Below are 27,917 nucleotides of genomic sequence, written 5' to 3'. Positions count from 1 at the left end.
TCAGGACAATTGATTTGAAAGAAATATCTAACTAATGAGTAAGTGAACTAAATTGATGAATCAAATAGATGAATAAATAAATAATGATCAGGAGCTTTAGACTAAATCCTGAGAGGGAGGAAGACAATATTACAGACGACAGGAGAATACCTGGTACAGGAGTTAATAGTTAATAGCTCCAGAAACGTGCTAAAGGGCAGGTAACTACAAGAAAGAAGCATTTGGAAGGAATGACTCACGGTTTCAGTTGTCTCTATACTAATGCACAGAGTATGGGAAACAAGCAAGATGAATTTGAGCTCTTGATACAGGATACAGCCTGGACTTTAAAAAGGCTGATTTTCAAAAAGATTAGGAACTACTCGGTGAGGGGGGAAAGCCACACTTAAGGGTAAGCAAGCAACTATTTGAGCTTCTGAGGAAAAGCAAGCCACCTCTCGTATCGGAGGAAAACGTTGTTCAGATCGTCGTTTACATGAAGCAGCTCTTCTGTGACTTCTTCGTTGGACACCCTGGAGATGAGCTCCACGATCCTCTGCTGCATGGCTCGACAGGTGCGGTTCAGCTCCTGGGAGAAATGAATCATTGCAACTTCAAGGGGAAGAGATGATGTCCAAGAGTTACAACACAGGGAAGCTTCAGTCGTCAGAGCCCAGATATAATAGGCCTGCTCACACAATCTAACTACATCATGCCAGGCAGGGGCATCCCTTGCCAAAAAGGTGCCTTATCACAAGTAAGGTTAACAGTGCTATTCTACAATGTAGTTGTGGTGGGGGTACTGGTAAAGGTGGGTTTATTTTCAGCAGAGATTACCCCCTTCCTTGTGCTGTAAGGAGGCAGAAAAGAAGGACAGAATGCTCATTTGTCAGATGGTCAGAACAATCAAAAACTCCATATATTTAATTCTGGTTATAAAGCCTGTGTTATCTGTCAAGATATCTAGTGTAAGTGTGCTGGTCCAGGGGGGAGGTTACTGTGGGGCGAGGTCCAGGACCTGGGTTGAGGGTCGGCAGACAGTCCTCCACGGGCGAAGCAGGATCTAAAGCGAGGAGCCAGGCAAGGACAGGAACTCTGGGGGAACAGGACTGGATGCTGGCCGAAACAGCTCATCAACGACGTTGCTCCCGCAACCTGGGACTGGGCTGACTGGCCTTTATCTTCTCTGAGGCCAGGGGCGGTCCCGGCCCCCAGGAGACCCACCTCTCCTGGCCTTAAGGTGAGCACTCCTCCTGGGAGAAACCAGTTCCCTCCACCTCTCTGCCCTGAGCCTCTGCAGTTCAGGAGAGGCTGAAGGGTTACTAGACCCAGGGGGAGACTCACCTGCAGGCACTGAGTCCTCAACCACCTCCGGAGCCAGAGTGGATTCACCTGGTGCCTGCTCCTGAGGATCCGGCACAGGTGCAGGCGCTTCAGAATCAAGGCCCTGCCCCAGCTCAGCCAGCCCTGGAGGCGGGGACTCCTGTGCAGGCTGGGATTCCTCCGGTTCAGCCTCTGAATCGGATTCCCAGGCCATCACAGTAAGGGCCAGGGCGACATGGCTTCCGCATAAACGGTCAGATCAGGGTGTAATACAGAGCTCAAAAGTTCAACTTCTTAAACATCTCAGCAATTCTTTAAAAATTAACTTTCTAGTCCTTATGGCTGCAGATATAATTTCATGGGCAAGAGGATCTTAAGGGGTGACAGTAGTGGCAAGAGACTTCCTGTGGTCTGGGCATCAGTGCCGTAAGAAGCTCTTTGCAACTCCAGGTGACTAACTAAAGGACGATAAATTAAGCTAAAATACATACAGATTTGCATAAGGTAAATAATAGCATGGAATGCAGCCTTTTAGCAGCATAGAATTCTGTACCACTGCAAAATACAGCCAAGCCTCTGTAGCCAAGCTGTACCTAGCAGTGTTTCCCAAGGCTGCCACTTTTAGAAGCCCTGGCCTTCAATACAAGAATTAGCCTCCTCCCTCTTTGCATTCCTCCCCCTTCGGAGTGGAGATTCAAGATTAAGGACAGCCATGTAAGGATACATATCTTCAATCCATTTAATTAGTATATTAATTGTTAAATTCCACTTTGACCAGTTTAATGTTTATGTAAAAAATTATGCTGAAACTCTGGTTTTACTATGCTGCCTGTTTAGCCGTAATAATAAACATTCATTTGAGGACAGCCATGCTGCTGGTGGTATCAGCACCCCCACCCCTGAGAAGAAAAACAAGCCTCGTTGACCTGGCATCTCGGCACCTGGACAAGTGTCACCTCGTGCTTCCCGCAGCTGCTTTCACAGCTTGAGGGCTGAGTTTACCATGTCAGCTTTGATCCCATCAGTTCAGAGCCAGATTGTGACATTTCAGAAGGTTGGATTCAGATGGAGAAGAGAGGGCTGGCAGGGCCTGTCTGTCTCTATTCTGCTGCAGCGCCTGGTTGCATGCCATTAAAAACCTTTCCTTTTTATTTAGCTGCTTATTGGGTTTCTGATGGGTAACAACTAACAACCAGGGCTTTTTTCCAGCCGGAACTCAGTTCTGGCACCTATCAGATGAGCACTACTGGAATTCTAAGACGAAGCCGTTCATGGTGAGTTCCAACACCTCTTTTTCTAGAAAAATATCACTGCTAACCACCAACCGTCTTGTTACACTGATTCCCAGACTGCCCCTTCCTTTTCCAGGTAAGCTGATAGAACAGAACTGATAGCTCAGTCAGTAGAGCACAAAACTCTTAATCTCAGGGTTGTGAGTTCAAGCCCCATGTTGGGAAAAGATTCCTGCATTGCAGGGGGTTGGACAAAATGGTCCCTTCCAACTCTACATTGCCTCCCAGTACGTTTCCAGCACAATTCAAAGTGTTGGTGCTGACCTTGAAAGCCCTAAACAGCCTTGACCCAGTATACCTGAAGGAGCGTCTCCACCCCCATCATTTGGCCCGGACACTGAGGTCCAGCTCCGAGGGCCTTCTGGCGGTTCCCTCCCTGCGAGAAGCGAAGCTACAGGGCACCAGGCAGAGGGCCTTCTCGGTAGTAGCACCCGCCCTGTGGAATGCCCTCCCATCATATGTCAAAGAAATAAACAACTATCTGACGTTTAGAAGACATCTGAAGGCAGACCTGTTTAGGGAAGTTTTTAATGTCTGACGTTTTAATGTATTTTTAATATTTTGTTGGAGGCTGCCCAGAGTGGCTTGGGAAACCCAGCCAGATGGGCAGGGTACAAATATATTATTATTATTATTATTATTATTATTATTATTATCACTACTACTACTACTACTACTACAACAACAACAACAATTCTACGATTCTAATAGGCAGGGGGTTGGAACACAAAACATCAGAGGAGCCCTGCTGTATCAGAACGGAGACTATTATTTAGTGAATTTATATCTCGCCCTTGCACTCTGAGGAGCCCAGAGCAGGGAACAGATACACAATTCAAAAACCAGAACAAAGCAACAATGTTCTAAAACAGTTAAAACATTCTGAAAGTGATTGCAATTAAAAAGCAGCTATAGTTAAAAATGATTATTCCATCCAGTGATTTTGAGGTTGCCAGGAACAGTCTTCTTCAGCCACGACATCCAGTCTTAGTCCTCATTGGCTTCTCCCAAATCCTGGACACTGTAAAGGGTGCTGAGAGTTGCTGATAGACCCTTGAACACCATAGCAATTCCCAGCTTTCATTGCAAAAAGCCATGGTGGTTAAAGTAGCATAGGAGTGCTTTAAAAGTATGGTGTGGCTGTGGCTGAAGATCCAACGAGTTCAGCATTCTGCCTCCTATAGCAGAGGTTTCCGAAAAGTCTGCTAGCAGGACATGAAGGAAACAGCCCACCCTTACTCATGACCCCCCCCCCCCGATCCCCAGTAACCTGTATTCAGAGAACATGGAGTCTTTGTTTAGCCACCAGGGCCAATGGCCACCTGCAAACATGTCTAAATTCCTTTCGAACGGCTTCTCAGCTAGTAGCCATCACCATACCTTGAGGCAGCAAACGGATGGGGGTGGGGAACCTTTCTCCTGCCCTGAATCTACTATGTTAATACTTTGGTTACAACACATTTACCTGCAGTAACTCTAGGTCTGATGAATCTTCTTGCCCAGGGACCATTTCTGTGAGCATTTCAGACATCACCTTGGTGTTTCCACGAACAACATCCAGTTCACTCCGCAGTCGTGCAATCTATTTTTAAAAGCGGGGGGAGAGAAATGCAACCCTTTACAGAAGCTGCATGCATTTCACGGTCTGATTTTTTAAAAGGTTCTGGAGGCGGGAATGCCTTCTACAGTACCTGCTCAGGCAATACCTGCTCTGTATTTGCTGTGATGGGGCCGGTCACATTCAAAGCTGGGGCCTGAGGAGCAGAGTACGCCGTTGGAGAAGGAGATAAATAGGAACTGGAGTTCATCCGTTGCTGAGACTGGGACCTGTGCATGCTGGCAGCTGGGTCAACTTCAGGAACGCTCTAGCAGAGAACAATGTGCAAACACTCAGAAATACAGTATTCACCGAAAGATTGTGCTGCTGTCATTATCATGCTCTTTAGCCAAAAGGGCAGGGAAGGCAGAAGGCAGGGACCCTCTAATTGTTTCTCCTCCTCTACATAAAAAAGGAAGAAAAGCAGACAACGCTGTCCACTTACTCTCTGCGGTGTGTGTATTGGAGACAAAGCATCCAGATCAGCCATTGGAAACTCAATCCCTTTTCTTTTGAGTTCTTCATAAATGTGGACCACCCCAGTTAGATCAGGGCTGCTTCGAAAGGCATCAGCCCAGGCCTGCAAAAGAAACAGAGAGTGTTACAAGGAACTCAATCCAGTTCCCTTCTATTGTGGAATTTGGTCTGTTATTTCTACTCTGAAGGAGACCACATTTCTTGTGAGTATATAGTACAGTCATACTTCGCATTACAGACGCTTCAGGTTGCGTTTTTTTGGGTTACGGACCCGCCAAAACTCGGAAGTACCGGAACAGGTTTCTTCCGGGTTTCGGCGGTTGCACATGCACAGAAGCGCTAAATTGCACTTTGCGCATGCACAGAAGTGCCGAATCAAAACCCGCGCGTGCACAGACGCGCCGCTGTGGGTTGCGAACGTGCATCCCGCATGGATCACATTCACAACCCGAGCATCCACTGTACAGTCGTACCTTGGAGCCTTGCGACTCGAACGTTTTGTCTCCCGAATGCCGCAAATCCGGAAGTGAGTGTTCCGATTTGCCAACGTTCTTTGGAACCCGAACATCCAACGCGGCTTTCCTGGCTTCCGATTGTGTGCAGGAAGCTCCTCCAGCCAGTCGGAAGCTGCGCCTTGGTTGTCAAACTTTGTCAGAAGTCAAATGGACTTCTGGAACAGATTCTGTTCGACAACCAAGGCACGACTGCACAGACGTGAACAGTATTTCTTCAATCACATTGTCTCAGGGCTGTATGGTGACTGTGGGAGGGGTTAAAGCCTGAGAAAAGCCCCAAAGGTTTCTAATAAGGCCACAAAAGGTCGACTGAAAGTTCAAGGGTGCCACATCAGGACATTTACCAAATGCAGTAAATAAATGTAATTATTTACTGAATTTATATCCTGCCCCAAGGAGCCCAGAGCAGCAAACAGATACACAATGTAAAAACAAGAAGAAAGCAAGAACATTCTAAAAACAATAGCAATTAGAGCAGGCATAGGCAAACTCGGCCCTCCAGATGTTTTGGGACTACAATTCCCATCATCCCTGACCACTGGCCCTGTTAGCTAGGGATCATGGGAGTTGTAGTATCAAAACATCTGGAGGGCCGAGTTTGCCTGTGCCTGAATTAGAGCATCTAAAAGCAGTTACAGTCTCGGTCCAGTATACCTGAAGGAGCGTCTCCTCCCCCATCATTCTGCCCAGACGTTGAGGTCCAGCGCCAAGGGCCTTCTGGCGGTTCCCTCATTGCGAGAAGCAAAGCTACAGGGAACCAGGCAGAGGGCCTTCTCGGTAGTGGCGCCCGCCCTGTGGAACGCCCTTCCAGCAGATGTCAAAGTGATAAACAACTACCTGACATTCAGAAGACATCTTAAGGCAGCCCTATTCAGGGAAGTTTTTAATGTATGATATTTTAGTGTTTTTTGGTTTCTGTGGAAGCCGCCCAGAGTGGCTGGGGAGGCCCAGCCAGATGGGGGGGGGGGTATAAATAATAAATTATTATTATTATTATTATTATTATTATTATTATTATTATTATTATTATTATTATTACAGTTAAAAACATTCTGAATGTATCAATGGTAAGGAAACAAAGTTGTGAATGAAATAAGAAGTACGCGATTCATTTAATTCATAAAATTTATATGCCACTTAAGGGCAAAAAAAGAAAACTCTCATGGATCAGTTTCTCAGGAAGCACACAAATAAAGCCTTGCTGTGTGAGTGCATCATTATTTGTGTTCTTACATCTTCCAATAAGGTTACCGTATTTTTTGCTCTATAAGACTCACTTTTTCCCTCCTAAAAAGTAAGGAGAAATGTGTGTGTGTCTTATGGAGCGAATTCAGGCTGCGCAGCTATCCCAGAAGCCAGAAGAGCAAGAGGGATCGCTGCTTTCACTGTGCAGCGATCCCTCTTGCTGTTCTGGCTTCTGAGATTCAGAATATTTTTTTTCTTGTTTTCCTCCTCCAAAAACTATGTGCGTCTTGTGGTCTGGTGCGTCTTATAGAGCGAAAAATACGGTAATTAAAGGCATCAATTCTCCGCCACCAATCCCACTTGAGCAGAGGGAACTTGGTCTTTGATTGGCAAGATCCGCCCGAATTGGCCAAGCCAGTTTCCAAGGAATCGTCCCTAAATTACAGCAGAAGGCGTCCTTCCTGCAGAAGCAATTCTCACTGCCTTGGAGCGTTGTGCCATTTTTTATTTACAAGCGAAAGGCCAGGAAAAGCACACGTTAACGGCACAGCAGCATTTTGGGCTGCTTCCAGACACGGACAATTTAGCAGCAGCCAGTAATTGCTGTTCTGCTTCAGGCTGTAAGCAAAAATAGCAACTCTGCTGCTTCCAGATTTCTAGAAGCCAAATGACATTCTGGAGCCAACTGGGCAGTCCACCCCCTGCCCTGGTCCCAAATGTTGGAGGATGCTGGGGAGGAGAGAAAAGATTCTCATTGGGACCATGGTGCAGGAGGGAAAAGATGAAAACAGTCCCTTCTCTACCCATCACTCCACTCCTGATAAGGATACCCTGGAGATAAACAGCTGGATCTCTCGTCATCTTTCCCTTTTCTGAAAAACTGCCTCAATGAGGATTTGGCAGGGGGAGCCGGGGCGGGGGGCTGAATCCCCTCTCTCTCCAAATCCATTCTCCAAAGCAAGTCCTTACACAAAGCAGGGGATGAAGAAAAACAAAACAAAACACACACACAGACCCAATATCATAGCCCGGTTAAGTTCTCCTCGCTCTCTGCTTGGCTTTAACGTCTTGCCTGCCTGATGAAACATTCTGGAGAACTAAATAGCTTGCCACACTTTTGTAATGTAGATTTTGGGAGATTTTTCTCATGGGCCAACATGGCTTCTTTTGAGCTACTCCGTACGTTATCCTTCACAGAAATGAGGACTTTCAGCAGCCTGTAGCTCCCCTTGATCAATAGAAACACAGAATAGTACTCTGATCTACTGGCTTTCACCTAATATAGTCAGGCTGCGGGGGACAGGACTAGAGAGTGGGGGAGGGTGAGGAAATTCTGACTGGGGGGGGGGCAAATTAGGCCCAACAGGAGGCTGGATTTGTGCCAGCTCACCCCCATCTGATTTCATATATGACATTAAGTCTGGGGCAAGTAAAGAAGTGGCCACAAAGGAACAACAACGCATCTTAAAGGTTAGAGTGCCAGACTATGACCTGGGAGAAAAGGGCTTGAATCCCCACTCAGTCATGAAGCTCCCTGGGCCAGTCACTCACTTCCAGCCTAATCTACTTCACAGGGTTGCTGTGAGGATGAAACAGGGAACAGAACCACGCACGTCGCCTTGAGCTGCTTGGAAGATAAAAGTGCTATATAAATGTAGCAAGTAAAGAAATAAATAAATTGTGGGAAGCTGATATTCAGGGGATTATTTCTGACGGGAAGGAAGGGGTGGCGTTGTGGCGTACACCCCCTTTTTAAGAACAAATCTGCTGAAATTAAGGAAGCCGTGTTGAAATTTATGCATCAATGGTATTTGGACACCTGCAAGACTTCATTATATTAATCATCCCTTTGTTGGAGAGGATGTCAAATTCTTGGTATGCTGATCCATCTCTGGAGGGAGTGTCAAAAAGCACAGAAATGTTGGCAGGACATTTTTGCAAGCCTTACTGATCTCCTTCGCAGAGGTTTTGAAACGGAACAGGGATTAGCTTTGCTCTCTTTATTTAGAGGGTGAAACAGGGATCTCCCTTGTAAGAATCTGATAAACCCCCTCCTTGTGGAGCCGGGGGTACATTGGAAGGATGCAATCAGATGGACTACCCACAAAAGGTAAGTTAAGAGTATGGTACTTGGCTTTGACTGATAAACTTACATAACACAGTAGAGTGATGCAAGGAGGAATTTTAAAAAGATACTTTCAATGCTGATTGATTTATGTTTGTTTATTTTATTAACTGTCATCTGGAGGAACCTAGACCCCTATAACTCAAACATCTTTTTGATTTGGCTATTTAACTTAACATGTTGCAATTGTTTTCTGCCTTATACACATCTGTATTTTGCTTTGCATCTGGTGACCAATAAACTATTAATTGTTGTTTGTATTGTTTCAATAATAATAAAAATTAAAACATAGAGAGAGAGAGAGCGCGCCTACTTTTGACTAATATTGCTTATCACTCAGAAGGCAGAAACAAAAGCTCAGTGACAGACCTGAATTAGTGCAAGTACTTTATCCTGGACAATGGTGGGTGGGTTGTTCTTGGGAGAGATGATTTTCACGAGGACACCATCTATGAAGTCACGGTTTGCTACTAGGACATGAAAGCGATGGCCACAGTTCTTCACACATGTTTCCAGTACCTGTGGGGGTGGGGGACATCATTACTGGTGGAGCAAAGAAAGCTGGTGAACACATGCAAGGAAGAAATTCATTGCCATGGACAGTAGCTAATGTCCAGGGGCATGGGGACACTTTGAGAAAGGAGTAGCCCAGGGTGGTAGTCCAGGGGATTGATCATTTCACTCACCATGGCCAGTGTTCTGCCATTTTCTAGGGAGCATGGTGAGCCCCTAGCCTTCCTCCCAGCTCGGGGTGGGGGACATCCCCAACTGGGATAAAAACTATGGTTTCTTGTTTCAAAGAAGAAGAAGAAGAAGAGTTTGGATTTGATATCCCACTTTATCACTATCCGAGGGAGTCTCAAAGCGGCTAACATTCTCCTTTCCCTTCCTCCCCCACAACACACACTCTTTGAAGTGAGTGGGGCTGAGAGACTTCAGAGAAGTGTGACTAGCCCAAGGTCACCCAGCAGCTGCATGTGGAGGAGCGGAGACGTGAACCCGGTTCACCAGATTACGAATCTACCGCTCTTAGCCACTACACCAAACTGGCTCTTATAGGAGCTCTGTGCAGTAAATGCAGAAGAACAAGCTCAGTCCTGGAGAGGGGAGGTGGGGAACTGCCCCACAATCACACAAGGCTTCTGATTACCTCCAAAGCTCAGTGCTGTGAAGGGAAAAATCCTTACCGCTTTTCTCCAAGTGCACCCACTGCACTTCTGAAATGCTTAGAGCACTGCAGCAACAACCACCCCACTTCCATGTGTGGATTGTCCCCCTCCCCCCCCCCCCGCTGAATGGGGAATTGCTCCTGATGTCACTTTGTGTTTTGGAGACACAGAATTCTGGTACCCACAGAATCCTGGTGCCCAACCTGTTTTGGCTGTCCACCAAAGGCCAGTCAAAATTGTGAAACAAAAAGACATGAGCCCTGGCAATCACAGAAAATATTATTCTTAATTTGAAAGTCTCTAGTGGATCAGATGCACCAGAGCACTTTTATTCCACATGGTGGGGCTTTACTTCTTATACTTCTGGAACTGTGGTTTAGACCTCTTGGGCTTGCTGATCAGAAGGTTGGTGGTTCGAATCTGTGTGATGGTGGTGAGCTCTTGTTGCTCTGTCCCAGCTCCTGCCAACCTAGCAGTTTGGAAGCGTTTGGAAGTACACCAGTGAAAGTAGATAAATAGGTACTGCTGCAGTGCAAAGGTAAATGGCATTTCCGTGCACTCTGGGTTCCGTCATGGTGTTCCGTTGCACCAGAAGCGGTTTAGTCATGCTGGCCACATGAACCAGAAAGCTGCCTGCAGACAAACGCCGGCTCCCTCAGCCTGAGGCAAGATGAGCGCTGCAACCCCATAACCACCTTTGACTGGACTTAACTGTCCAGGGGTCCTTTATCTTTTCACTTTTAGTTCTGGAACTGGTCACAAAATTCCCTATCTGCACTGATGAGTAAAATTTGGTTATCCTAATGAAAACTCTAATATACAAATGGATCTCATATCGATGAACTGCTCCAGTAAGGGAGGCAACTTGAATAAAATATTGTGGGGGCGCAGGTTAAGCCCTGGCCCACATAATCTATCACATGACACAGTGCACACACACCATTTGAATGGGAATGCCCACCAACTTTGTGGGGGCTCAACCCCCACAGATATTTTATTGTGGGGGGTCAAAGCCCCCAACGGCCCCTAGGAGTTGGCTGCTACGGCTGCAGGAGCCTAATAAAAAGTAGAATAATAATCATCATTTGCGGATCACTGGCCTTAAATCTTCCTCCTCCAATGTGGCTACAGATGCCTGTTAGTATTTCATGCAGTCCGATGCTGCAGTTGAGATTGTTATAAATCACATGCCTATCTAAGAAGACTGCCACTTTCTGCACACCTTTTCTTGTTCCAAGTTGGTAAGAGGAAGAGGGGGAGAGCAGATTTGTTTTGGAGGTCTCCCAATTGCTGACCCCTGAATCACACCCACTTGCACATGCTACTCACCGTTAGAGCCAGCATTACTTCCCTGTAGTTTTTGTTTCCATTCAACCTCTTCTTAAGTGCTCGGATGGCATCCTTTGGGCTGATGGGGAAAACACAGGGCCACAGATAAGGGACAGCTACAAGTAACTGCACTTCTCACAGTAAAGGCAATACTGCAGTTCTAATGTTAGCTCAAGTGCACATTATTTGAACCCTCAGGGTTTGGAGACAGAAACTGTACTTGCACATCATCCGAGACCATGCTTGAGTGCTATAGGCACATGCAAAAATTAGCTGCAGCAATCCTTCACCCCTTGTGCTTAACACTCCCTTCTTTGGCTTCTCAGCTTCACAGGACGAGGAGCTTGGGGGCTTCTGCTCCTCATCAACTACAGCTTAACAAATAATCTAAACTGGGAACTTTGGTTCACATTAACTATGGTTAGTTTCAAAAAGTCAGCTTTGTAAACCATGGTTTGGAGTTGGCTTGTCTCAAACAACCAAAGTTAGCTGCTCTGGTCAGCCAGTCAAACTGTGGTTGAGTGAGAGGGAAAGTTTCTGAATGCCTCCTTCCAGACACGTAGGAGAAGGGGCAGAGGAGACTCCTAAGCTGCAGGTCAGTGTGCTTAAAAAAACTAGGACTGTGCCTTTCCCACAGTTTTTGAGCCTCTTCAAATGCAACGAAAAACAAGTGAGTTTGTTCTGGGCCAGGCAGATGCAACCAGACTAGTACTGCGGCCTAGGACCCTTGTACCTACGGGACCGCCTCTCCTGGTATGCCCCGTGGAGGACCTTAAGGTCCATAAAAAACAACACTTTGGAAGTCCCGAGCCCCAAGGAGGTTAGATTGGCTTCGGCCAGGGCCAGGGCCTTTTCAGCTCTGGCCCTGGCCTGGTGGAACGCTCTTTCACAAGAGACTAGGCCCTGCGGGATTTGACATCTTTTTGCAGGGCCTGCAAGACAGAGCTGTTCCACTTGGCCTTTGGGCTGGACTTAGTCTAAAACCCCTCCCTCTCATTTTTTTTTTTATGGAACCCCTTATATGGGATTTTGTATATCAATTTTCCCTTGGCTCTTTTTGCTGGCCCATGTAGGACCAGCATGGATAGTTGGCCCCAGTGAATATTTGACGTTTTCTCTCCTTATGGCTTTGATCTATAGGCTACCACTAAAACGAGGATGCATTTTAAGCTGCATTTTAAACTGTATTCTAACTTATATTTTAATCACCTGTTTATTTTGTTTTTTGTTTTGTTTTTAATGTTTTTACTGTGTTTATATTTGGTGTTAGCCGCCCTGAGCCTGGTCTTGGCCAGGAAGGGCGGGGCATTAAAAAAATTGTATTTATTTATTTAATTTAATTTGTTGTTGTTGTTGTAGCAGCGGAGATGCAAACAATGTTATGAGAAGAAAGGGATTGTTCTGCTGACCCTGGCACCATCAATGTGCTCAGAAGGGGAAGCTCAGAACCATCTGTGACAAGCAGCAGAAGCCGAGCTATGCTTTGTCAATAACTGCTTGGCTTTTCCTTAACATGCAGTCTTTATAATTTCCCTGGAGTGCTCAGGTGAACATATTATCTCCCGCTTGGACTACTGCAATGCGCTCTACGTGGGGCTACCTTTGAAGGTGACTCGGAAACTACAGCTAATCCAGAATGCGGCAGCTAGACTGGTGACTGGGGGCAGCCGCCGAGACCACATAACACCGGTCTTGAAAGACCTACATTGGCTCCCAGTACGCTTCCGAGCACAATTCAAAGTGCTGGTGTTGACCTTTAAAGCCCTAAACGGCCTCGGTCCAGTATACCTGAAGGAGCGTCTCCACCCCCATCATTCTGCCCGGACGCTGAGGTCCAGCGCCGAGGGCCTTCTGGCAGTTCCCTCAGTGCGAGAAGCAAAGCTACAGGGAACCAGGCAGAGGGCCTTCTCGGTGGTGGCGCCCCCCCTGTGGAACGCCCTCCCACCAGATGTCAAAACGATAAACAACTACCTGACATTCAGAAGACATCTTAAGGCAGCCCTGTTCAGGGAAGGTTTTAACGTGTGATATTTTACTGTATTTTCGGTTTTTATGGAAGCCGCCCAGAGTGGCTGGGGAGGCCCAGCCAGATGGGCGGGGTATAAATAATAAATTATTATTATTATTATTATTATTATTATTATTATTATTATTATTATTATTATTATATTGTCCCCTCATGTGGGGAAGGGAAAGAGGGGATAATGGTAACATAAGAAGAGGCTGCAGGATCAGGCCAATGGCCCACCTAGTCCAGGATCCTGTTCTCGCAGCAGTAAAACAGGTGCCTGTGGGAAACCCGCAAGCAGAACATAAGCAGAAGAGCCCTCTGCCCTACTGGAATTTATGGAAATCAAACCTTACAAATAAGGCATTCTACAAATGAACTATAACACTGCATGTAAACACCTTCTGGTGAAAAGGAATGCCAGCGCAGTAACACCCAGCTGATTAAAAACAACAACAACAACACTCACACCAGCACACAGCAAGCAATTCTGCTTTCCCCCCCTGTGCTATCCATAGTCACAGACAGACAAAGACAGACATACCCTTCTTCTGTCTCATTGATGATGTCACATATCTCCATGTTAAGTGTCCAGTCTTCACTCTGTAGGGAGCCATCTGTAGCCTTTTCTATTTAAAACAAAACAGAGCAAGCAAAATATTTGTTCACTCTTTTCCAGATTAAAAGCCAAGCTTCAGAATAAGATTTTCACCAGGCTGGTCAATGGCCACACGCCCACGGTCATGTAAGAACTACCTCCAGGTAACCAGAAGAAGGAAGTTCTAATTCTCCTCTGAAGTGCTGTCAGGCCAATAGGCCAATGGTGTGCCACAGTTTATTTCTTTTCTAGAGCACCACTCATGTACATCTTGTTTTACAAAGAATGAGGGAACAGTTAGGGTTCACATTTGTCACATTTATTCACAGTTAGGGGGAACAGTTAGGGTTCTGTTCCACTCTGCTCTACAGTTTACAATCCAGAAACTGGGACAAGGGAATCAACAAAGGAAGGACATGGAAATCGAAGTGGGGCAAAAAGGTGCATGATTATTACAATTTTGCATGCCTAGTGTGCTTCGAGAATGTCAGCATTTTCGGGTGACAGTTGATCACATACCAGGTTGCACAATTAAAGTTGATGTACTGCCCTTGTGCAACAAGTCTACTTCCTTCCCCAAATTGGAACATTTTGCAATAGAATCATAGAATCATAGAGTTGGAAGAGACCACAAGGGCCATCGAGTCCAACCCCCTGCCAAGCAGGAAACACCATCAGAGCACTCCTGACATATGGTTGTCAAGCCTCTGCTTAAAGACCTCCAAAGTAGGAGACTCCACCACACTCCTTGGCAGCAAATTCCACTGTTGAACAGCTCCTACTGTCAGGAAGTTCTTCCTAATGTTTAGGTGGAATCTTCTTTCTTGTAGTTTGGATCCATTGCTCAGTGTCCGCTTCTCTGGAGCAGCAGAAAACAACCTTTCTCCCTCCTCTATGTGACATCCTTTTATATATTTGAATAAGGGAAGTGATGGGAAAATGGACTGGATAATGCACTGATGCCGTGTTGTATAACCTCTCCACAATCAAACAGGAATTAAGGCCAACAAGAATAATAATAACCAATGTCTTCAAACCTGCCAGCAAACTAGGTACAAAGCAGGGTATAGCTCAACAAACAGGCCATCTAAAAGTCAACTTGGATATGGTAAGCTACAAATGTTAAGTGCAACAAAATGTTGCCAGGCACGGCGCTCCTGCTCAGGGTTCCAGCCAGCCAACCATAACTTCTTAAAGGAAACTCCATAAAGGAAACTTTTTCTTCCAATTGTCTGTAGCCACTAAGTATGCTCAGTCATCTTTGGGCAATTCTGAATTTTTAAAAACCATGTCTTCAAAGACCCCCCCCCCCCGCAGAAAAACCCCAGTAAAATAGAGACACTGATTTGCCCAGTGAAAATAATTGGAAAACAGGGAGTCAGAGCATGAGTCCAACTAGCCTAGTACTGTTTATTCTGACTGCCAGCAGACTGTCTGGCACAGAAAGAAGAAGAAGAGAAGATGAAGAGTTTGGATTTGATATCCCGCTTTATCACTACCCGAAGGAGTCTCAAAGCGGCTAACATTCTCCTTTCCCTTCCTCCCCCACAACAAACACTCTGTGTGGGGCTGAGAGACTTCAGAGAAGTGTGACTGGCCCAAGGTCACCCAGCAGCTGCATGTGGAGGAGCGGAGACGCGAACCCAGTTCCCCAGATTACGAATCTACTGCTCTTAACAACTACACCACACTGGCTTTTCCCATCACTTGGTACCTCGTGGAGGGTAAGGTTATGAATGGCTACCTCCACTGTCTAAGGCAGAATGCCTCGGTATGACTGTAGCTGGGAATCACAGGTATTGTTGCACCCGGATCTCCCTGTGTGATCTTCACCTAGACATCCTGTTGGCAATGGCAGAATCCTGAACAATGGCAGGCCTTTGGCCTGATCCAGCAGGGCTGCTCATCTAGCCCTTTGAGCAGAAGGTGCCATGGAACTGATGCAGGCCATTCTGCACACAGAACAGGTCTCTTCCATTGAGCCGTGTGCCTTCTCCATGATTTCTGCATTATGACTTACTTTGATAGAAATAAACTACCGGTAATTCAAATATGGCAGCTGCTTGGCTGGAATCTGTTGACAGTCCTCAAATTTTAAGAGGATGGGTAGGTATTACACATACACACACACACACCACAACTAAAACATCCACCTTACTCAACTATGTGGCCTGAAAAATCCAAAGAACACAATCAATTTTACAAATTAATTCCAGCTTTAAACACATCGTATTAACTGGAGATACAACATACACAATACTGAGCAGCCAGCTTCCTTTCAAATGTATGCACCCCAAAGCCACCCAATCCATTATTTGACAAAGATTTAATTTGCAATTCACGAGGATTTCCTCTGTAGCATAATCCATTATCACGAACTGAAAGCTGATCTGAAAAAAGCTTAAACAACTTAAAGCACTTTAAGATCAAGGCACATTTTGGGTACGCTTATAATAGCAGCCTACAAGAATATTAGGAAGCCAAGTTTTGAGCATAAATCGTGTCCCAAACGTAATGTCACTTAAGTGCTTTACAACAGAAAAACATTGCCTTATTCACTGCAGAAACGCAAGCTAATCTCCGTGTAGAAGATTAGGCAACCCTGGTTCTGTAAATCATACAGCAACAATGAAAATTCCAGCTTCCCGATCGGAAATATAAAAAGCTCTCCAATGATTGTTTCACTGTGGTAGCTCTACCATAGGGAGTGACAGGATATTAATGTAACATGGGGTTACATTAATGTAACAGGGGATTAGCTGTGGGAGGAGCTTATCAGAGTTTGCAGGGCAGTAGTTGAAGAAGGAGCAAAAAGGGTTTTCTTGTGTGTGTGTGTTTCTTTGTGGCTGATTAGCTGTTTTCCCTGTGTAAAGGTCAGAGGGGGCAGGGTTTCTGTTGAGGCAGGGGATTAGCTGTGGGAGGAGCTTATCAGAGTTTGCAGGGCAGCGGCGCGCGCAGTTATACCAATCTTCTAGATTTAGGGGAGCTAGTCTCAAACGTTTGTTGGGGGAGACCTAGGTTTTTTTGTGGGGGAAGTTATTTGTCCTGTCTTCAAGCTTTTTATGATGGAGGACCTCTGTAGCCACCCCCAACGACACGATCTCAAGATGGAAGGGGAGGGAACAGCTGCAGTCGCCTGCGATTCCTGCACAATGTTTGCCATCTTGCCAAAGGTTGCAGGCAGAAGAAGAGTTTGGATTTGATATCCCGCCTTTCACTCCCCTTCAGGAGTCTCAAAGCGGCTAACATTCTCCTTTCCCTTCCTCCCCCACAACAAACACTCTGTGAGGTGAGTGGGGCTGAGAGACTTCACAGAAGTGTGACTGGCCCAAGGTCACCCAGCAGCTGCATGTGGAGGAGCGGAGATGCGAACCCGGTTCACCAGATTACGTGACTACTGCTCTTAACCACTACACCACACTGGCTCTCAGCTTTACCTGCAGCAATTGCATGTTGATTGCCCTCTTAAAAGACAAAGTCCAGCAACTGGAGGAACGTGTAGCTACGCTCCAAAGAATTAGAGAGCTGGAGCTCTTCTTGGAAGCAACAGAGCACACCGTCCCCACCAAGGAGGAGACAGGGGACTCCCCTGAGAAGGAGGATAGTTCACCAACACAGGAGCCAGATATATGGAGAAACGTGACTCAAAGAAGTAGGAGGCCCAGGGTTCACTCTGATTGTTTAGAAATACACAATCGCTTTGAGGTCCTCTCCCCTAGCATGGAAGACGAAGAGCAGACTCCATTTGAGGATCTCTCCCTCATTACAGTTGATCAGGTATATGAAGACGAGCAGCAAAGTCAGTCCTCAGGGAATGTGCAGGCGACCTTGGAATGGACAGCTCACGGAAGAACCCCGACCAAACCCAAGATGAGGCGTGTAGTGGTGATAGGGGATTCCCTACTGAGGGGAACAGAAGCAGTGATCTGTGGGCCTGACAAGATGTCTCGGGAAGTGTGCTGTCTCCCCGGGGCTAAGATCCAAGATGTAACTGAACGACTGCAAGGAATCATAAAACCCACTGACAAATACCCCTTCCTCTTGGTTCATGTGGGAACCAATGACACTGCAAGCAATAGCCTCCAGAAGATCAAAAGAGACTACGAGGCTCTCGGCAGGAAATTGAAGCAACTAAATGCACAAATTGTCATCTCGTCTGTCCTCCCAGTTGAACGACGTGGCCCAGGGAGAGAGGGGAAAATAGTGGAAGTGAACAGCTGGCTTCGCAAATGGTGTAAACAGGAACGGTTTGGATTCTTAGATCACGGACTGCAGTTTCTTGAAGATGGACTTCTGGCAAGTGATGGGCTGCACCTCACAACGGTTGGGAGAAATGTTTTTGCCAAAAATCTCAGAAACCTCATCAGGAGGGCTTTAAACTGACTAATGTGGGGGAGGGAGACAGTGCTCCTGAAGGTAGGAGTCTATCAATTAATGAAGATGATCATCCAAATGTCATAGACCAAATGGAGCAAACAGCACGCGGACCTAGTGGTAGGAGGAAAAAATCCTTAAATAAGAGACACGGGGGAATGATTAATGGACTTCAATGTCTGTACACTAATGCGCAAAGCATGGGAAATAAACAAGATGAGCTTGAGCTCTTGGTACAGCAAACTAAATATGACATAATAGGCATCACTGAAACCTGGTGGGATAAGTCCCACGATTGGAATGTAATAATGGGGGGATACAATCTATTTCAGAGAAACAGACCAGACAAGAAAGGAGGAGGAGTGGCGTTATATGTCAGGGATGTGTATACCTGTGAAGAGATCCAAGATTTAGAACCTCAAAGCCAAAGTGAGAGCATTTGGGTCAAAATTAAGGGAGAGAAGAATAACAGAGACCTCATTGTGGGAGTTTACTATAGATCCCCAAGCCAAACGGAGGACATAGATGATGCCTTCCTGGAACAGATGGCCAAGCATGCAAAAGGAAGGGAGATAGTAGTAATGGGGGACTTCAATTACCCGGATATTTGTTGGACGTCAAACTCAGCCAAGAGCATAAGGTCAAACAGATTCCTCACTGGCCTTGCAGACAACTTCATTGTCCAGAAAGTGGGAGAAGCAACAAGAGGAACAGCCATTTTAGATCTGGTCCTAACCAATGTTGATGACCTAGTTAGTGGGGTAGAAGTGGAAGGATCATTAGGCGCGAGTGATCATGCTCTTCTGAAGTTTACTATACAGAGGAAAGGAGCAGCCAAGCATACTAGGACTCAATTTCTTGACTTTAAGAAAGCCGACTTCATAAAACTTAGGGAAGTGCTGGGTGAGATCCCATGGACAGTAATACTAAAAGAAAAGGGAGTTCATGATGGCTGGGAGTTTGTTAAGAGGGAGATAGTAAAAGCACAACGTCAGGCAATACCAATGAGACGGAAACATGGAAGGTGCCTAAAGAAGCCAGGGTGGCTATCAAAAGAACTTTTAACTGAATTAAGATTAAAAAAGGATGTGTACAAAAAATGGAAAAGGGGGGAAACCACCAAAGAGGAATTCAAACAAATAGCCAGCACGTGTAAACACAAAGTCAGAAAAGCTAAAGCACAGAATGAACTCAGGCTTGCTAGAGAGGTTAAAAGCAACAAAAAAGGCTTTTATGGGTATGTTCGTAGCAAAAGGAAGAACAAAGAAACAGTTGGGTCACTCAGAGGAGAAGATGGTGAAATGCAAACAGGGGACACAGAAAGGGCTGAACTCCTCAATTCCTTCTTTGCCTCAGTCTTCTCCGATAAAGAAAACAATGCCCGACCTGAAGAATTTGGAGCAAATGATTCAGCAAAGGAAACACAGCCCAGAATAACTAAGGAGATAGTACAAGAATACTTGGCTAGTTTAGATGTATTCAAGTCTCCAGGGCCAGATGAACTGCATCCAAGAGTATTAAAAGAACTGGCAGATGTGATCTCAGAACCACTGGCAGTCATCTTTGAGAATTCCTGGAGAACAGGCGAAGTCCCGGCAGACTGGAGGAGGGCAAATGTTGTCCCTATTTTCAAAAAGGGGAAAAGAGAGGACCCAAATAATTACCGCCCAGTCAGTCTGACATCAATAGCAGGGAAGATTCTGGAGCAGATCATTAAGCAAACAGTCTGTGAGCACCTAGAAAGGAATGCTGTGATCACCAATAGTCAGCATGGATTTCTGAAAAATAAGTCATGTCAGACTAACCTGATCTCGTTTTTTGACAGAATTACAAGCCTGGTAGATGAAGGGAACGCAGTGGATGTAGCCTACCTTGATTTCAGCAAGGCATTTGACAAGGTGCCCCATGATATTCTTGTAAAGAAGCTGGTAAAATGCGGTCTTGACTATGCTACCACTCAGTGGATTTCTAACTGGCTGACTGACCGAACCCAAAGGGTGCTCATCAATGGTTCCTCTTCATCCTGGAGAAGAGTGACTAGTGGGGTGCCACAGGGTTCTGTCTTGGGCCCGGTCTTATTCAACATCTTTATCAATGACTTGGATGATGGACTCAAGGGCATCCTGATCAAATTTGCAGATGACACCAAACTGGGAGGGGTGGCTAACACCCCAGAGGACAGGATCACACTTCAAAACGACCTTGACAGATTAGAGAATTGGGCAAAAACAAACAAGATGAATTTTAACAGGGAGAAATGTAAAGTATTGCACTTGGGCAAAAAAAATGAGAGGCACAAATACAAGATGGGTGACACTTGGCTTGAGAGCAGTACATGTGAAAAGGATCTAGGAGTCTTGGTTGACCACAAACTTGACATGAGCCAACAGTGTGACGCGGCAGCTAAAAAAGCCAATGCAATTCTGGGCTGCATCAATAGGAGTATAGCATCTAGATCAAGGGAAGTAATAGTGCCACTGTATTCTGCTCTGGTCAGACCACACCTGGAGTACTGTGTCCAGTTCTGGGCACCACAATTCAAGAAGGACACTGACAAACTGGAACGTGTCCAGAGGAGGGCAACCAAAATGGTCAAAGGCCTGGAAACAATGCCTTATGAGGAACGGCTAAGGGAGCTGGGCATGTTTAGCCTGGAGAAGAGGAGGTTAAGGGGTGATATGATAGCCATGTTCAAATATATAAAAGGATGTCACATAGAGGAGGGAGAAAGGTTGTTTTCTGCTGCTCCAGAGAAGTGGACACGGAGCAATGGATCCAAACTACAAGAAAGAAGATTCCACCTAAACATTAGGAAGAACTTCCTGACAGTAAGAGCTGTTCGACAGTGGAATTTGCTGCCAAGGAGTGTGGTGGAGTCTCCTACTTTGGAGGTCTTTAAGCAGAGGCTTGACAACCATATGTCAGGAGTGCTCTGATGGTGTTTCCTGCTTGGCAGGGGGTTGGACTCGATGGCCCTTGTGGTCTCTTCCAACTCTATGATTCTATGATTCTATGATTCTATTCTATGATTCTATGGGGTGAGGAACCTCTGGCCCACAGACCTAATCCACACCACCATTGGTCCCATCAGGCTGTTTTGGGCAAGGTACATCCATCCACCTGTTCTACTTCTGATGTAATATCCCTGACCAGCGGCCATCCTGGCTAGAGCTGATGGGATTTGGAGTCCCTTTACATCTGGAAGGGCAGGTTCCACAACCTTCCTTAATTTCCAGAACAGCTGAAGAAGAATCTTTGCCTTAACGTAACCCCACATATTTTAAGAGCTGCTGAGGATGACTTATGACTGCTCTTACCAGCTAAATCCCAGCAAACAGTTACCAAGTAGAGGGGTTTCTCAGCGGTATCATCATTGTGACCCCACACAAATGAGGCCCAGCTGGCCAACTCCCTCTTTTTCAGGAATTTTATCAGATCTTTTTTGTTCAACAATCTTGCAAGAGCAGAATTTTGTCATCACTGATGTGAACTTGCCAGAGGCTGTTGTGTTAAGTGATTTTCTATTAAGTATTTTAATTGTTAACTGATCCTCATAGAATTTTTTATTGCTTTCTGTTAGACACTGCAAAAACCTGTGAGTGGGAAGGCATTTCAGAAACAAAAATAAATGAGTGTCATATGTCTCAGCTCTTCCTAAACACTTCTCTAAAAGGGTTTTGCAGGCCTCACATTTAACTAAAGTCGTTGTTACATCCAATTAAATTTTCCTGTGAACCAGTGCTATTTCCTGGCAGAGAAACTACAACGCTGATGCATTTGCAGCCCTGAATATATATTTTTCAAATTATGGGAGGCCGCAGGAGTTTGACTGCAGAGACCAAAGCTGAGACCAAGGCAATATGCTCAAATGAAACTATTCTCTGTGTTTCGCAGCATCAAAAGAGCCACCAATGAATGCAACAGCCAAATAATTGTGCCTCACACACTCAGGCAGGAAGAACCATGGAAACATCAGACAAGCAAAGCACTGTGAAGCCAGACAGACTTCAGCTGAGGTTTTGCTCCAGAAAAACACCATTGGCAATTATAAAACAGGCGGCAACTTTGCTTCTTCTAAGGAGCCGCCTGCTTAACTGTCATCACGCAGCCCCAGAATTAGGCCGAATTTTTTAACATACAATCCCTTCTCTTCGAGGCCATTAGCATCTTTGCCACTGGAGACAAACATCCAATTTATTATGTACAACTCACTCGAAACCCCACTATCAAAATGTCTCATAATAAATATAAGGGGCACCTTATATTTTGTTTGCAGCAAATGGGGAGCAAAAAAAAGGTGGAGTATAGTTAATATATAAAACATTTGAAGTCTTAGCAACAGTAGGATCAAGCATTTTGCCCCACCCAAGTTGCAAGACATAGCGATTCGAGGGTTGAGCCTGAACAGGTTCAAATTCATCTTCATTGGATGCACTTGGCAACAGAACGGGTCAACGAAACTGCTCTTTGGTACTTGGGTATTGTTAAAAAATACAGAACCATGTCTTTCTTGGTCTTTCGTGCTGGGGGTAAGCTGGAGGAACAGAACCTAGCAATGATGTCTCCCACTACCCCCTTCCTTGAACCACCTGTATTTCCACCACTGGGACAAATTTTAACAATTTGATAAACAAGGACAATGGCTTCATTGAATTAATATACAACCAGTGCAGAAATAAAGATAAACTTGGAAATATTGAATGGATGGATGGATGGATGAATGAACACAACACTTTGTATCTATGTCTATAATAAAAGCAAGAAGTAACTGGACCATCAAGAAGAACTGAACATTTTATTCAACAACAACAACAAAAACATTTACAGGCACAGGTTTATTATCTGAACAATACAAAACAATGATTTTGCTTCATCTCCTACAAAGAAAAGGCATGTCTGGAGTCCACCCACCATACACACACTTCCTTGGAAAAATATTTTGGGCTGAACAATCTTTTACCAACATATCTTGGAAAAGATATAACAAATGGGACAATCTTTTATTTATGTTATGCTATTGGACTGATGAACAATTTATTCTTAGGACATAAAACAGAATGTATGCTCTGTTTTTCTTACTGCTTTTGTTTGATGAATACCAGTATGTGCAAAACTGAAACAGAAATAAGAGTGGCATTCAACTCATTTTTACTCAGAGGAGAGCTATCAAAATTAAAGAGCAGTTAGGTCTGTTAACGTCAGCAGGACTACTCTGAGTAAAAATGAGTTGAATACCACATGAAGCATTTAAAAAACACAGCCTGGTGATTTGGTTGGAATTGCTGCTTACTAATGAAATAGGAATTATCAACCACCACCATATAGCAGTGGTTTTCAATCTAAGTTCCCAGAAACTCTGGGGTTCCTTGAAATCTCAAGGGCAAAAACATTAAGGGCACACAAGCTTCTCTAGAAGATGACTTACACAACCACAATTGCAAAATTCTACTCTATTGCATTATCGACAGCAAGCAGCTGCAAGAAACTGTTGGGTGTGCTCCCATAGGTTAATGGAGAGAACCATCAAGTCTGCCCACTGAAAAGAGAATGTACCCAAGAACATGCCCAGGGAGTCCTTGAAAGATAATAGATGTGGAAAGTGTTTCCTGAAGACAGAAAGTTTGAAGAAGAAAAAAAGCTGCCTAGAGAACTACTTCTCAACTTTTATCTAGGCTTAGCACTGTGCAGAGATTTTCAGTTTTCCCCAAGCTGCCCTTGGGACTTTCAACTGAGCACAGAACACCCCACAACTTTTAACAGTACTTGTACTGTAACAAAAACTCCTCAAAGCTATGGGAACGTCTCAGTTTAAATAGATGGATTCTCAGAGCCCCTTTTTCAAGGTCACAGGAAAGGTCAGCACCAGAGCCAGGATGGAAACTGAAATTCCTGACACTGAACAGCATGCACACTTAAGTCCTTGCCCCCGCTGGACAGCAATTTCCCACTAAACAAAGTGTAGCAGTTTACCAGAGGCGAGTCTAAGACTATTTGGACCCCTATGACAAAATGACTGTTCCTTTATTAGGCTGTCACATATGGGATAGTATCTGCTATTTGTTTCCCAAGCAACTGAGGGGGCTACATTGCCCCATGGACAATCAGCTCCCCACAACAAAACCTAGCAGTCGGAGAAGAGGCACAGCGCAGGAACAGGGCCCCCAAGAATCACATTATTGCACAATAATGCTTTAGGCTAAGCATTGCCATTACAACCAGAACACAAAAGTGGCCAGTATCTTATTCTCATGGTATGGAGGGGAGCAGTTGCCACAAGACTCAGGCCTCATCTCTGGGCCCACCTGGATGCTGTTGGAGAAGCCCAATCGTGTTCCCTTTCCTTGAGCCATATCATTTGCTTTGGACACAGAATATCTCGGATTCAGTCACTGGTATCTCCAGGAAGGGCTAAGAATGTCTCTGATGAAACCCTGGAAAGGCACTGTAGTCGCTGAGCTAAATAGGCCAGTGGTCTGTCTTGCTGCAAGGTGGCTTCCTCTGTTCATATATTCCTCAGACCTGCTCTTGTCTCCCAACTTCCTCCACCTCATTTCCCCCCCTCGGTTATGAGAGTCAAACAGTCCTCTCCCCCACTCCCAGTCCAATAGGATGGTTCAAGGATGATGAGGGATCAATCTGAACATGGAGGTTCTACGACGGGTAAAAGCCAATGGCAGGCAATATTATCCACTATTTGCTAAAGTCTTTGGTTCTTTAAAGTCATCTTTAAATTGTCAACTTCAAACCACCACTACCCATCCTATGGTAACCAGTTCTGTAAGGTAAAAGTCTGCATTATGAAAACAATGCTTCCCTTTAAAAAAAATAATCAACCACATATTGCAAATCAATGTCACCAGTCAGGTTCTTGTGTTTTGAAACAAGGCTTCTTTATTGCAATCATAGTTCTATACTTTCACTTAGTCATTGCTTTTCAAAGCCAAGAAAACCTCAGCCTCTCCTCAAGTGTGTCTCAATCAGGAAGTCATTCTTAACTTTTCTGATCATTTTAGACATCCTTTTTGGTGTACTTCCTAAGAGATCTTATTTGATTAGGTGATAAAAACTACACACACACACACACACACACACACACACACACACCTGAGATTCCTCCATGTCAGGTTGACCTATCTGACTCCACCCCACCTTTCCTCCCAGTTTCATTCTTTGACTCACCCCACCTCAGAGCACCCTAGGCTTCCTCAGTTCCTCTTTTGCTCCCCAATATCTTCCAACAATTCACAGCTAAAAATAGGGCCTTGAACATAACATCCCAGCTTAAGGTTTTTAACTGCCTGAGGCAAAGGATGAGGTGGTTCCCCTGTCCTAGTTCTGCATACAGAAACCACTCGGACTGGGAATTGAATCTTACTTTAATGCTGGTGACAGAACAGTGCCTTTTAGCAAAATGGAGAGCAGTAGGCTTGCTTTAAAGGAGTAGTTAAAAAAACAAACCCTATGGAACTCCCATTGACTTGTGCCTTGCCCCATGTGTATAACCATTTATGCAAGCAATGAAGAACTTTGTGTTTAATGCAACCTTTAACTGAGATCCTAATTGGGTTTTACAGAATAGCTTCTTAAAGTTTGCTGTATGTTTGGTCATGTAAACGGCTAATAAAAATACAAAAATATATACAGTGGTACCTCGGGTTAAGAACTTAATTCGTTCTGGAAGTCTGTTCTTAACCTGAGGTACCACTTTAGCTAATGGGGCCTCCCGCTGCCTCTGCACTGCTGCTGCGCAATTTCTGTTCTCATCCTGAAGCAAAGTTCTTAACCCAAGGTACTATTTCTAGGTTAGCGGAGTCTGTAACCTGAAGCATCTGTAACCCAAGGTACTACTGTATACAGGGCAGGATTCCTTGTACACACAGCTCTAACCTCCCAACCTCACTGCCACTCTTCCAACCCCAAACATTTGCTGCCTGAATTGGGTGTGCTTTCTCTTTAAGGATCGGGTGTGTTTGCTCTTTAAGTTGCAGATATACTAGAAAAGCAGATATACTAGAAAAACAAAAGTCCTCCCGTAACCTGTTATCAACAGTTCAAACAAATGTCAGCGGTTTTAAGGTATGTAATGACAGGTTGTGCACAGTACGGCACACTTTACTGTGCACACACATAAATTTATGTTCATGAGGACAAGATGCATATTCCCATCAACTTTAATAGACCAGGGAAGAGGGCTGGATCATGAATAATAGAGAGTCAGTGTGGCAGCATAGTTAGTGTTGAACCAGGAAATCAGGGCTCAAATCCCCAATGAGCCATGAAGCTCACTGGGTGACCTTGAGTCAGTCAGTCACTCTCTCTCAGCTTAACCTACCTCACAGGATTGTTGTGAGAATAAGATGTGGAAGGAGAGAACCATGTAAATAACAAATAAAACATAATTAGTGACAACTCCAGACAACTAGGGTTTTAACTAGCTACAAGATGTTTAAGTCTTAGTTTTCAACAGTACTCTGTTGATATGATTAGGTCTGCTGTGGCGGGTAGTTTTACAGTTTCATTTTTTGGGAATCGCATGATAATTTCCTAAGAGGCATATTGCTGTTATTTATTATTTAAATACTGTACAGAAGCTGCGTTGAAAGGGTACTTGGCCTAAAAGATGGCATATAAATATTTCAAACAAAACTAACAACCTCAGGCTAATAACATTTTGGCAAGGCATTCTCAAAATGCAAACACAGGGAGAAAATAAGCACAGTGATGATGGGACACAGGCCAGAAAATAGGGACAGCTAGAGGATACAGTATGGCCTGGCCTATATTCATTAGAACCCACAAAGGAACCCATAGATTGTAGTTCTAACTATATCAATCTATTCATCTCAAATCCACAGTCAAAAGGTCAAAATGGGGCCAATGCTTTACCAGGAGGAAAAGAACCAGGGATGACAGATAGTTTTATCTGTTCATTCAGTGGTCCTTAATGCACCTTCACAGAGTGACTCACAAGGCTCCTAGTATGCATTAAAATGTCTGTGCTATTATTTTTTGCTGAAAATATTGCATGTCACTTTTGAGCTGCTGCAGAAAAAAAAGAGACTGCTTAATTTTATTTTTAAAAATCACCAATAATACAATTACCCTCCGCAAAGACTAAAGTTGAGGCATATGACATGGCTATATATATAATAATAATATTTATGGGGAGAGAGAGCCATCAGGGACAAACTTAGCAGACTGACAGGCTGGGAAGGAGAGCATAGGCAATGATTCACCAAGGGAAGCAATTAAAATAAAATATATACAAGGACGCTGGAGAGGAAAGACTTTCACCTCCCAGCTCCATCCCTGGTTCACGGTTGGCCAATGACGCCAAGCAGGCCTGGGGCTCCCTTCGTGGGTCAAGAGGGGGCCAGGACGGGGAGGGCCGTGAAGCCGCTTCAGGTGCATCTTCAGGTGCAATTCTCCTGCCATCCCAGGAGGGAGAAGCTGCGTCTGCCCAAATTCCCCCCTGGCCCGCTGACAGGGGCCTTTGCGGCTTCTCCCCCCCGTCTCCCCGTCGCCTCAGGCCTGCCCCCCTGCCCCGCTCCCCTCGGCCGCCCCCTCTCTTACCGAGACTCTGCCCCACCGGGGTGCTGAAAGGGTTGCCCAACAGAAACTCCATCTTGGGATGACAACAAACCCGACCGGCCTCCCCGCCCGCTCCACCTCTCGGAGCCTCCTCTCCTCACCCCCCCCCCGCCCAAACCTCCTCAGCCCCGCCTCCGGCTCGTGACTGACAGGCCTCGCCGGCCAAGCAGAACCTCCGCTTCCCCACAGCAGAGCCCGCCCCGCGATGTCGTCGCCCGGGCTCCGATCCCGAAGGCCGAGCGCTCATTAGCGAGCGCGAGCGCCAATCACTTGTCAGGCCAGGCTGCCCGGCCTCGATGCTGTCGGGCGTCGGGGAAGCAGGAGGAGGGAAAGGGCGAGGGGTGGGAGCGAGGGG

At 45.4% G+C, this 27,917-nt stretch overlaps 1 protein-coding gene across 3 annotated transcripts in view; it reads right to left on the bottom strand.

Moving 5' to 3' along the window:
- TOM1L2 (target of myb1 like 2 membrane trafficking protein) overlaps positions 1–27,689 on the bottom strand; it is a 57,864-nt gene extending 30,175 nt beyond the window's left edge. For all 3 annotated transcript variants that reach the window (XM_081169569.1, XM_081169570.1, XM_081169571.1), the window contains exons 1-8: positions 27,545–27,689; positions 13,544–13,628; positions 10,992–11,070; positions 8,863–9,012; positions 4,637–4,771; positions 4,301–4,459; positions 4,060–4,176; positions 435–568 (exon numbers count right to left, since the gene is read on the bottom strand). In XM_081169569.1, the coding sequence (XP_081025695.1) occupies positions 435–568; positions 4,060–4,176; positions 4,301–4,459; positions 4,637–4,771; positions 8,863–9,012; positions 10,992–11,070; positions 13,544–13,628; positions 27,545–27,596 (911 nt within the window). In that variant the 5' untranslated portion in view covers positions 27,597–27,689. The remainder of the gene's footprint in view (positions 1–434; positions 569–4,059; positions 4,177–4,300; positions 4,460–4,636; positions 4,772–8,862; positions 9,013–10,991; positions 11,071–13,543; positions 13,629–27,544) is intronic.
- Positions 27,690–27,917: the final 228 nt, after the last annotated feature.

The sequence above is a fragment of the Podarcis bocagei genome, assembly GCF_964188305.1.
Source record: "Podarcis bocagei genome assembly, chromosome: 14".
NCBI lineage: Eukaryota > Metazoa > Chordata > Lepidosauria > Squamata > Lacertidae > Podarcis > Podarcis bocagei.
The sequence above is the reverse complement of the archived record's forward strand: the minus strand, read 5'-3'. Positions and strand labels throughout refer to the sequence as shown.